The 11,172-nt window shown below is 53.8% G+C and overlaps 5 protein-coding genes across 5 annotated transcripts; 3 read left to right on the top strand and 2 right to left on the bottom strand.

Moving 5' to 3' along the window:
• Window positions 1-1,071: 1,071 nt before the first annotated feature.
• ISF_02402 (hypothetical protein) lies at window positions 1,072-1,647 on the top strand (the record flags this gene model as incomplete). Its single annotated transcript, XM_018846008.1, has 1 exon — window positions 1,072-1,647. One exon carries the CDS (start codon window positions 1,072-1,074, stop codon window positions 1,645-1,647), a length of 576 nt encoding a protein of 191 aa, XP_018706715.1.
• A 1,009-nt stretch (window positions 1,648-2,656) lies between these two features.
• ISF_02401 (Pyruvate/Phosphoenolpyruvate kinase) lies at window positions 2,657-3,848 on the bottom strand (the record flags this gene model as incomplete). The annotated part of the gene is made up of 3 exons (XM_018846007.1): window positions 2,657-3,288; window positions 3,365-3,512; window positions 3,573-3,848. 3 exons carry the CDS (start codon window positions 3,846-3,848, stop codon window positions 2,657-2,659), a joined length of 1,056 nt encoding a protein of 351 aa, XP_018706714.1.
• Window positions 3,849-5,578: 1,730 nt separating this feature from the next.
• On the top strand, window positions 5,579-6,547 carry ISF_02400 (DUF1275 domain protein; the record flags this gene model as incomplete). The annotated part of the gene is made up of 3 exons (XM_018846006.1): window positions 5,579-5,783; window positions 5,859-5,888; window positions 5,958-6,547. 3 exons carry the CDS (start codon window positions 5,579-5,581, stop codon window positions 6,545-6,547), a joined length of 825 nt encoding a protein of 274 aa, XP_018706713.1.
• A 1,021-nt stretch (window positions 6,548-7,568) lies between these two features.
• ISF_02399 (Fatty acid hydroxylase) lies at window positions 7,569-8,630 on the top strand (the record flags this gene model as incomplete). The annotated part of the gene is made up of 1 exon (XM_018846005.1): window positions 7,569-8,630. One exon carries the CDS (start codon window positions 7,569-7,571, stop codon window positions 8,628-8,630), a length of 1,062 nt encoding a protein of 353 aa, XP_018706712.1.
• Window positions 8,631-9,088: 458 nt separating this feature from the next.
• ISF_02398 (Serine/cysteine peptidase, trypsin-like protein) lies at window positions 9,089-10,442 on the bottom strand (the record flags this gene model as incomplete). The annotated part of the gene is made up of 3 exons (XM_018846004.1): window positions 9,089-9,749; window positions 9,877-10,099; window positions 10,220-10,442. The coding sequence occupies 3 exons, from the start codon at window positions 10,440-10,442 to the stop codon at window positions 9,089-9,091; spliced, it is 1,107 nt and encodes a 368-aa protein (XP_018706711.1).
• Window positions 10,443-11,172: the final 730 nt, after the last annotated feature.

The raw sequence follows: 11,172 nt of genomic DNA, 5'->3' as shown, positions 1-11,172 counted from the left end.
TGCTGGAGGCATTCCCCGGTGCGTCGGTCATACGTGCGTGAACCCGCAGTGGACGCTGTATAGCCTGAGACACGGGCTGGTCAAGAATCCAGTCACACAAAAATTTCCCGGTTTGCTCAAGGAGCCAATGGATTTTGGGTCGTGTTTGTCGGCACATGGAGCAGGGGGCTGGCGTGTTGGCTCAAGAGCTCGCGAGCTTGGGGCCAGATACTGAGACCTATATGTAACAACAAACTCGGAAGCATCGGCTAGGCCTCGTAAACATCATTTATCAGTTTTAATCAACCTCTAATAGGCGAAGGACACCCGGGTCCCTGCATAATCAGAGTTATATGCCTGACTGGTCGTCTTATTCTCTACAGTGAGCTGAGCGTCGCCGTTCCACGGGTTGGCTGGCACTGGTGTCATAGTGATGGGAGAAGGACGTATCATACGTTTTTTTCTTTCGCGATGAAAACTCGGCAATGTACGGTGTTGCAAGGACTTCAGTCCTCGCTTCGAGGCCAGCAAAAGCTGGAGTTGAGGGGGGGTTGGCGGCAGTTGCAAATCTGCCAGCTCAACACAACCCGCGTTGTTAGTAGGTTCTCACCTAATATCCGAGGAAGACAGGATCTCGATGACCTGGGGTTGAATCTTGGCGCTCCGCCGATGGTTCATGGCTGGCGGCTTTTGCGGGCATTCCAGTCAGCCTACGTCATGAGCGATCAGCCGGCGCCAGGCAGGTCGGCACTAAAAGCTCAAGAACCAACAGCTTCTGTCCTTAGTCCAAGTCTTGGCGGCATATTTCTATGAAGGGGGAAGCCTCATGACGATGTTGAAAGGAATACTTCTCCACAAGTAAGCCCTAAAATTGAGCATAGAGACAGGGCGTTGTGGATTGACTTTATTGTCGGCATTTCTATTTCGGGATGCCTGCCGACGCAGAATATGATCGAGGTTCGAGAACTATGTACATAGAAATTAGTTGACTATAGTAAAAGAAATGCATAAATAGGCTCTTACCTCCTAGAACGACGAATATGGCCTCCAAGAAGACGGGCGCGCACATTCTCTATACGAGATCTCTCCACAATGCACTTCAACTCGCTCCTCACTCTGGCTTCTGCCGTCGGCCTCGCCAGCGTCGCTGCCGCCGGAGACGCCCACTCCAACCTGGACTGGTACGGCCCGAAGCAGACTCACACGCAGGTGTGCGGCCACCCCGGTGACGAGCACCCCCAGAACTGCGACGACTTCTACAACGACGTCCGCGACGAGCTGCACAAGAAAGTCATGGACACCTGCAAGGAAACGTCGTGCTCCGGCTCCTTCAAGCACTACCACTTCCAGGTCACCGTCGAGGCCGTCTTCCCGCCTGAGGCCAAGAGCGAGTTCGACCAGCAGATGGGCAACATCATCGGCAAGATGCTCACCCACGAGAACCAAAAGGCCATCACCCCGACCCCGATCGAGACCAAGTTCACCATCCCCAGCAAGATGATCCTCAACCGCTTCGGCGACGGCAACGAGAAGGGCCATCTGGAAATGACGGCCACTGTCAAGGATGAGGACGGCCTCTGCGAGCTCTTTCAGAAGATTGGTACCGCCGGCAGCGTGATTCCCGAAGTTGGCCCCTTCTTCGGCTTGATCAACTTGGCTGACTGCTAAATAAAGTCGCAATCATGTAAACACTGGACAACTGGACGATTACATTTGCAGGGCAACTGAAATCAATTAATTAGTAGCTCATTCAGGGCATTGAGAGAATACGCAAAAAAAAATATCTGGAAACTCACCGCATCGTCCAATCTAATTCAAGGACGGGTGATGGTGTATATCGCCGACATATACTAACGTATCTGCTTGAGGTGGCTGACGGCGACTTACGTGGGCCGGGTCGGCACTGTGTCAAGGCAGAGCCAGGTGGTTCAAGAAGCCGCCGTGGCCGAGCTTATGGACGAGGCGGTACCGGCCGGCCTTGGTCGAGGGTATCGTCGAGGAGGATGAGGTGGTAGCCATTCAGGCGGTAGCGACGGATTCTCTTCAAGTCGTCTTCGCCTATAGAGAGCAAGAATTCGTACCGGTGGGCGTGGTTTGGGGGTTTCGGAGCCGCAGCCACCGCTGGTCTTACAGGAGTAAGAGCGGGGCATGCTTTTGCTTTTGCCTCCTTCTTTTTCTCCGATTTCTTTGCTTTGCCTCTAAGGTGGTTGCGTTTGCAGTGTGCGCGGGCTGGGAGAGATAGAAGGGGTGCGTGTGCCAGGGTCTAGGGTAGTTATCCCAGCCCGAAGCAACAGGGCAGCCACCGACAAACGGCGGCCACCGACAAGCGGCGGCCTCCGAAACGCTTCGTACAGCAAAATTTATGATGGCTCGATTTAGAAGTCGGCTGCTTTTTCATCTCATTCTGGCGTAAGGTTTTCGGCTCACCCTGCCCGCAGGTCAAGTTGCATGGTTCTACGAGCCTGCGAATAAACGATGCACAAAGGTAAGAAGATTTTGAGTAATAAATTGAGAATATGTATGGTTGCACCTATTTACGGGAAAAATAAATCGCGCTATTGTGTCGGGCAAGCTGTGTCGTTACTTGCGAGAATATCTAATACGAGGAAAAAGAAAGGGAGGGAAAAAAGAAAAAAACAAAGGAAATATGCAACAGCCATTAGTGCATCAAACGCCCTTATGCGTTAGAGATGCCGTCAGAGAAGGAAAGACCGCCAGCAGACTGGTCTACCTCCATGGAGTGTTTCAGACCGCAAACCTCAAACAGCTTGACGGGCGTCAGGTCCTTGGGGGTGCCGACGATACCCTTGGTCTTGAGCAGCGTCAAGGTCTCCTTGATGGCCCTGTAGGCGGGGACGATGCAGGCGAAGGAGAAGATCATGATGCGGAAGCCCATCTCGCGCGCCTCGTCGACGGTGATGGTCGGGCTCGCGCCGTTCTCGACGCTGTTGAGCAGCAGCGGCCAGGGCGCGAGGTCCTTGACCGCCTGCGCGGCCTGCTCCTTGCTCTTGAAGCCCTCGAGCAGGCCCACATCGGCGCCGAGGTCGCGCGCCGTGCGCAGACGCTCGATGCACTCGTCGTAGCCGAGCGACTGCAGCGCGTCGGTGCGCGCGATGAGCACGAAGTCGGAGCGCATGCGGACGCGCGCGGCGTGGGCCGCGCGGATGCGCGAGTAGTACTCCTCGCGGGGGACCACCTTCTTGCCGGACAGGTGGCCGCAGCGCTTGGTCAGCACCTGGTCCTCGAGGTGGGCGCCGGCGACGCCGGCGCGGATGTACTGCTCGACGGTCCGGGCAGCCATGATGGGGCCTGTTATTTTCGGGATTAGTCTTCTGCGTGGGTGGCGTTGGACAGGGTTGTCCGTGAGACAGCGGAAATTACGTACCGCCGTAGCCGGTGTCCATGTCGGCAATCAGAGGGGGGCCGAAGGGGTCGAGATTGGCAATCATCTCTGCGTTTTCACGCATCTCGTGGAGCTGGGCGATGGCCAGATCGGGCTGGCCAAGACGCGAGGCGGTGGTGCCGGCACCGGTCTATACGTGATGAGTTAGTTGGAGGCGATGGCATATGTCTAAACGGGGCAGCAGGCGTACCATGTAGAGGGCATTGAAGCCGGTCTCGATGGCGGTACGGGCTGACAGGCCGTCATAGACGCCGGGGCAGACGATGAGCTCGTTGGACTCAAAAATCATCTTGCGCAGCTTGGTGGCGCCGATGGCGGGCAGGTCGACGGCATCAACGCTGTTCAGGGGCAGGTATTCGACGGAGCTGCCCTTGGACTCAATCACGGGCTCCTCGACCACGGGGATGGTCTCCACGGGGGACTCAACGACCGGGGTCTCAACAATATCGACAACCGCGGGCGACATCTTGTGGTATATGTGACGGGAGTATGATGTGATGTTATGTGATATGATGTGAGAGAATGCTGCGAGAGGGTATGGAAAACTCGAGCAGATGCAAAAAGGATAAAGGGCGAGATTGATTTAAGTAAGTGGAAAAAAGTATTCTCGAACAGAGGGCCTGTCTGGCGTCTTTATAGTCTTAGACATCTTCTTGGTCATGGTCAGCCGCTCATCGACCTCTTGTTGAGCGATGATCCACAGCCGAAGCGCATCGATGATGCTAATACTGCAAACCACATCTAGAACGGACTCCGGAGTTCATCTTACCAGTAATACTGCTTATCTCGGACGCGCAAGTCACGCCGTCGTTGGGGGAAGCGAAGACGACCATCGTTACGATCCCTGCCGCCAGGGTTGCATCATCCAATGACCAACGATGGGTAGAGGCAATACTGCTGAGAAGGGGCCCAGGCGATATGAACCCAGTGGGTCGACGAGGATGACACTACTGAGAAGTATGCTTATTCTCCTCACGTAACTTCGCGTCTTGGGAGGCCATACCACCTGGGGGAACTTGGACGCCGGGTCCGAGCCTGGATCAACGCCAAGCCTCTTGGGCAGAAGGGCGAGGCCCCCAAACATCTAATCATCCTCGCTGATCTTCAGGATAGGTCTTGCGCCGCGTGATCTCGGACCGTGAACAGAGCGCTGCGCCTCGTCGGCTCATTTCCAGCTCGGCAAGACGGCCGCAGCGCCGGTCTTGGCAAAGGCGGTGGTTCGGAGCGTGACCCTGTGAAAGTCTCACACCGGCGCTACAACAGCGGCGTCTTCTGCTTGTTCTTCTTTGTTTTTTCTCCTTCCAAAAGATGCATGTCTTGGAGCGTCGGAAATGACCGGTAAAACGAAAAAACCCCTCCCTGTCTCAGCGGCCCAACCGTAAGCCGTCTTCCGATTCCCGAGCTGCTATCGTTCCTTGGGTATAGCACCGCCGCTTTTCGCACAAATCTTGATGCAGGGTTGGGGTAAAGGTAGTTTGCGGCTGACAAGAAACCTCACACTCGACGTCGCATCGCTACCTAATAATAAAGTGGAAACCTTAGTAAGGTGGTTGAGTTGTGCATGGGGCTTGTTCACTTGGCAGACTAAGAACTAGCATCATGGCATGCTAAGCCTTGGTGGTGTTTGTCCAATAGGAGTTGGAAGCGGACGCCCGCATCTGCGGCCAGTGAAGGTTATTAACCCAATGGGATGTAAGACGTTTTCGTTGGCCGGATCGGCAGAGATAGAGAAAGAGATAGACAAACAGACAGGGAGAGGGAAAGAGACAGGCTTGCCAAAAGGGAGAGTCTCGGACAAGGCAAAAAACTACTCTAAACTATGTATTGTCTGTCGCAACCCACTCAGCCTCAAGACTCAGGGCTTGGCAAGAAGCTGAGCGGCAATTGAATTGCGCCTTTGCTTTGTTGCTATCAGCGCTGTTGTTAGTCTGAATTGCCCACTGTCTCGCAAGCGGATCCGATCCCGCTCTGTGTAAGATCCGCCTCCCGCTATTATCCCAAGGCTCATGCGCTATTTCCACCTAAATGCACCCTGGTCCTAAATTCTTATCCATACCCGGCTTGTCCCGTTTTTTTTTCCCTATTTTCCCTTCTTCTCCGGTTTCCCTCAAGTAATGCCCGTCTGCTGTTGCATGGCATAATAACAGACGAACTCTTTTACTTCCCTGCAACCACAGCAAACAACCAAGCCCCGTCATGAACAACAGCAAAAACCTCATGGCTGCGCAGGAAACAATGTCGTCGTCGGAAGAATCCAAGCATGATCCTGAGTCGGGCCGCCCCGTCGAGAAGCAGAGCTTCTTCGCCAAGTACCTGAAGGAGGTGGACGTTAAGCGCGCCTACCTGCCCATGCTCGCGTGCTGCTTTGTCTCGGGTTTGACTGACGGCACGATTTACAATGGTATGTCTCTCTGGGGAGATCTTTTGTTTTTGTACCAGTACCGTGGCATTGGGACGTGACTGACACATGTTATAGCCTACGGTACTTTCGTCTCCATGCAAACAGGTGAGTCACTGTCGCGATTTCCCCGCGAAGACCCCACGATGAGGCTGACTGAATATTCTTCGTCTTCAGGAAACACCATCTTCGTCGCCCTCGGCACCACTGGCTTCAACAACAAACCCTACGGCTGGGCGCGCTCCCTCTGTTCGATCGGCTTCTTCATAATCGGCTCCTTCTGCTTCGCGCGCTTCGCCATGCTCCTCGGCGGCCGCCGCCGCGGCGTCCTCGGCCTCTCCTTCCTCGGCCAGTCCATCTTCGTGATGTTGGCCGCCGCGCTGATCCAGGGCGGCGTCATCGACGGATCCTACCCGTCGCACCGCGCGCCAGGCTCCGTCGACTTCAAGGAGATCGCCGTCATCGCGCTGCTCAGCTTCCAGGCGGCCGGCCAGATCGTGTCGAGCCGCAGCCTGTCCGTCGGCGAGATCCCGACCGTCGTCGTCACCAGCATGCTCTGCGACCTCATGTCCGACCCGGCCCTGCTCGCCTGGGCCAAGAACGACAAGCGCAACCGCAGGTTCATGGCGTTCGTGCTGACGCTGGTCGGCGCCATCTGCGGCGGCTGGATCTCTAAGGCGTCGGGCGCCGTGCAGCCGTCCCTGTGGACTGTCGCGGGAATCAAGCTGGTCCTGTCGATCGGTTGGCTCTTCTGGACGGAGAAGTGAGGTGACGAAAAGGAAAGGGCGCTGTGCCCAGGTCGTGACGCATCTTTTGGTTTTTCCCAGCGCTGCATATAGAGTAATAGAGACAGGAAGCGCAAAAAGAGCGCTTTTACATATTCCCAAAATTTCCGCTACATTTTCATGTCTGTGTTGACAGAACAAACGAGCTGCGACGATGGATGCTCAGTGCCAGAAGAGTAGGCATGCAGGCATTTGCATTCCGTCTTCTGCCTCGCTCCATAATGACAGCTGGGTCTTTGCTTCGTCATCGAAGCCCCCATTTTAGCCAATAGCACTCCATCGTGTCTTTTTTTTGTGAGTTTGTTGAATGTTGACGTGGGTGGCTCCAAAGCACATGCTGACGATCAATCAGTGGGACGAGTTTTCTTACAGCTGGGACAGCTATGTTTATGCCATCCTGGCATGTGAAACGTGAGACTGGCTGGCTTTTAAGTAAAAGCCAATGTGCCTGTACATGCCTAATCAGGTCGAATCTTCGAAATTCTCTCTCATGATTGGTCTTGACCAATACGCCTTGACACTTGCCACGAGGGGCATCCGTCTTCACATGCAAATCGAGGACAAGATATCACGCCAAGCGCCATTCCTGGTTGGTCGAATCGTTGCATAACGAAGATGGCGGCAAATAAGCCCCAACTTTCATGTGGTTCCCCTCAATTCTTGCCTCGGCGGTTCAGCCGTGGGGTTGGGCGGGCTCTCGGGACAACGAGCCAAGGGGACGCGCTGCCGCCCCAACCATTCGTAAATTTTAGTAAAGAAGAATGGAATTATGTGCGCATGACTTCTGGCTACAATAAACTTGTTGGGATTAAGCATCTAATTGTAATCAATTTTCCCCGCATTCTATGGCCCCCATGGCGTCTTCATACTAGGGCGCTTATAAGTCCTATGTATATAGCCGTATGTAAGCCCTCCCTCAGCTTCGCCGCTACTCTTGTGCAAACATCGCCATCGCAGCCCATCTCCTTCCTGCAAACAGTATCTATTATCAAGGCATTCCATCATGACTGTACCGCCGGCAAGCGCCAAAGACTCTATGAAGTCGACTTGGCGCACCTGGGACCGGAAAAGCTGGAACCACAACCACTGGATTCTATATGCCATCAACCCGTTCCATCGCGACCTGGACCGAGAGGTTCCTGTCCACCCCATGACGGACAAGGTTCCCAACGTCAGCACAACCGATCAGCACGTATGGATTTTGCTCCACGCAGCGGTTGTCTTGGCCGTTCACCAGACCTGGCTGTCCGTTACTGGAATTCAGCTGCCTTTCCTTGCCGCCGTTGGCTACTACACCGCAGGGTTCCTGTGGGTTGTCGTTCATCAACTGCACATCATTCGAAGACTAGGGCACATATACGGCTTCTTGGATGGAGAGAATGAGCGTGATGGCATCCCTGACTCTGGTGTCGCTCGAGTTCTTGGTGCTGGTTGGAAGACGGCAGGCGGACGCATGCTCCTGGCTGTCTACCTAACCTATAACCAGGCGTCATCGCCGCTGCACGACATGAGCTCGCTGTCCTGGTGGGCCTGGCTTCCGTTCCAAATCGGAATGTACGGCGTTGTTCTGGATTTCTGGTTCTACTGGTATCATCGGGCCATGCACAGCGTCAACGGACTCTGGCAGTTCCATCGGACACACCACTTGACCAAGCACCCAAACGCCATGCTATCCGCGTACGCCGACGACGTCCAAGAGTTCTTCGACATGGTTGGCATCCCGTTCTTTACCTACCTGACATTTATGGCCCTTGGGATTCCGCTTGGGTTCTACGACTGGTTCGTCTGCCACCAGTACACTGCCTTCACCGAGGCTGGCGGCCACAGCGGTCTGCGACTCAACATTCAGGCCGCTTCTACCTTCAGCCCCATCCTAAACTACTTCAACGCGGAGCTGAGAATTGAGGACCACGATCTGCACCACCGCAAGGGCTGGAGAAAGAGCCACAACTACGGAAAGCAAACCCGTGTGTGGGATCGCCTGTTCGGTACGTGCCATGACCGCATCGAGCTGAGCAACGACAACATCGACTACACCAACCAAGTTCGAATTCCTATTTTCTGAAAATGCTTCTACGAAAAGTCCTTGGAGAACGAGATAATGATACCCTGCATTCATACGACGCAATGACGATTGAGTGAGAGCCGCTTGCACGGGAAGGGGCGGCAATAAGAGAAGCTAGCGAAGACTGAACAAGAAATATTATGTTAATATCCAAAAAGAAAACAGGAAATTTACTGTTTCTATTCAATATGTATTGAAGCATCTGAGAAACGGCAATTTTTCCAACTTTGCCTCTGCGAGCGATAGCATTTCAAAATGGGCATGAGGACCAATAGACACCCAAACAATCACGCATTTGGCGAAACTATTGGGGAGCAGAAGCAAGGTTTGTTCTATTTCCTAGCTAGCACTATAGAGCTCAGCCTGTGTTTTCACCCCGTGCCTCGTTCAACAACCTCGTTATTGGGGCCCCAGTGCTAAGTCTACCAATCCTTTCTACTACCAACCGGTCGTAATACTCAGTTCTTCGTCTTTCCATCGGCGCACTTTACGACTTGGTCAAGCTTCCAGTCGAGCTTCGCATCCTTTACACAATCAGGGCACTGCGTCAAGCCGGCCCGCAGTCTCCAACATTTGCCCGTCTCCTCGTAGTAGGCATCCCACTTCGCATCGTCAGCGGTCTCGTCGAGCTCTCCGTTGACGGCGCCGAACTTGTCGTCGATGGGCTTGAGACATTCCCCGGCCTTTGCCTCGTAGTGATCCGTGCAGCCCTTGCTCAGATCTCCCTTCAGGTCCACCAGCTTCAGGTCGTCCTTGTACCACTGGCTCGCGCCGCCCGTGTAGCCGCTCTGTCCGAGGTTGCTGTTGATGAAGTCGAGGTAGCTGCCGACCTTGGTGAAGAGGCTGGGGCCGTTGCACTTGCGCCCTTGGCCGTCGTCGAAGCTGTGGGAGACGAGGCCGACCAGGGTTCCGGACTTGACGTCGATGAGGGGACCGCCGCTATCCCCCTCGCAGACGTTTTTCCCGACCTTTCCCGCGCAGATCAGTGTGCTTAAATCTCCCAGGTCCCATTTGCTACTCTCTGTGCACTTGTTCATTGTCTGCAGAGGGATCACGGCTTCAGCCCGCTTCTCAGTGGGCTTGGCTTTTTCGCCCTTTTCCAGGATGGCAGGATTGCCCCTATAGAATTGTCAGTATTCTCTCACGTTGAAGCAGCCCTATTAAGTCATTGGTCTCGTTTCGCGAGGATAAAGCTCCCAAGTAGACGGTGGTTGAGGTGGGGAGGCGGGGGAGCGGACACACTTACCAACCAACAGCAACTACGTCCGAGTTTGCTGCGAGGTCATCGGCGGATTTTGGAAGCGGCGCATACTCGATTTCTTTACTGGTCTTTATCGGCGTGGCCAGTTTGATGATGCCGATGTCGTTGATCTTGTTAGTTTTGGCGGCAGGCTTCCAGTTCGGCGTCCCAGGTACAGGCTGCTGAATCGTGGCGATCTTGACCGTGACTCCCCATCCTTGGTCAGATCCTAGAAAGTTGAGATATTAGCTCAAGAAGTGCCGAGAAGCTCCCGAGAAAATTTCGGGGGAGGCCATTTTTTTTTTTTTACGAGAAAGGAAATATACCATCTTTCCCGCCACAACATAACCTTCATCGGTTGCAGCACTGAAGCAATGGGCCGCAGTAAGCACAGTAGTGCTGTCCAGAAGCATGCCGCCGCACAAGTGGTTGTGGTTGCTGTTTTGGATGCTGACGGTAAACTTGTAGCGGTCCGTGGATTTATCAGGTGAAATGATTCTCTTGTTCATCGATGCCGACGCAAGGGCAACTGGGAGCCCTGCGGTTAGGGCAATAGCGACGTTGGCTTTCATTGTGGGTAGAAGGTCTCTGAAAAAGGTGCAAGGATGCAATGTGTAAAGTTAAAGAATGTTTTGAGGTCGGATACTCTGGAGATGGAGATGGAAACAACCAACTGGGCAGCACGTACCTTGAGTATATATACTCCAAGAGCAAGGTGTGGAAGACGATGTTCAGGTTGATCCTCAACCTCGGAGCACGGAAACAGAACAGGGCTATTTACCTTGATGTCATGCATCATGTCTGTCAGGATAGTCATGCATCATGTATGTCAGGATAGTCATGCATCGCAATGCAGGAATCTAGTGCTATAAATGGGTTATGGCGTTGGGGAAGCAAAATCGACGTAGGTTAGTTTGGTGCATGGCCATCCGCGATCGGGAGACACAATCAACAGTGCAAACCCGATAACCGAATCCTGTTATTCTAGGGGGTGCAACTACCTAAATACCTTTAGATGTATGTACCTGGCTGGGGAATTGATTCCAGACTGAGTGTTCCTCCAAATAATTGGTTTTCTACAAGGTCCGGTTACATGGATAGACTGCCCAGCCGTGCTGCCTGCGGAATGCGACGTTATGACGCTCAGCACGGCACCTAGTAATGCTTGAGCAGCATTAATTAAACACACACGTGCACATGAACGACAGCAGTCGTGACCCGTATTGTCCCTTCTGGGCTAATAAATTAAAGAAAGCCTTCTTGTCGCAATTGCCCAGGGTTTCCGCGGAACTAAGCTTTGCA

Source organism: Cordyceps fumosorosea (assembly GCF_001636725.1).
Source record: "Cordyceps fumosorosea ARSEF 2679 chromosome Unknown scaffold_4, whole genome shotgun sequence".
Classification (NCBI taxonomy): Eukaryota; Fungi; Ascomycota; class Sordariomycetes; order Hypocreales; family Cordycipitaceae; genus Cordyceps; species Cordyceps fumosorosea.
The sequence above is the reverse complement of the archived record's forward strand: the minus strand, read 5'-3'. Positions and strand labels throughout refer to the sequence as shown.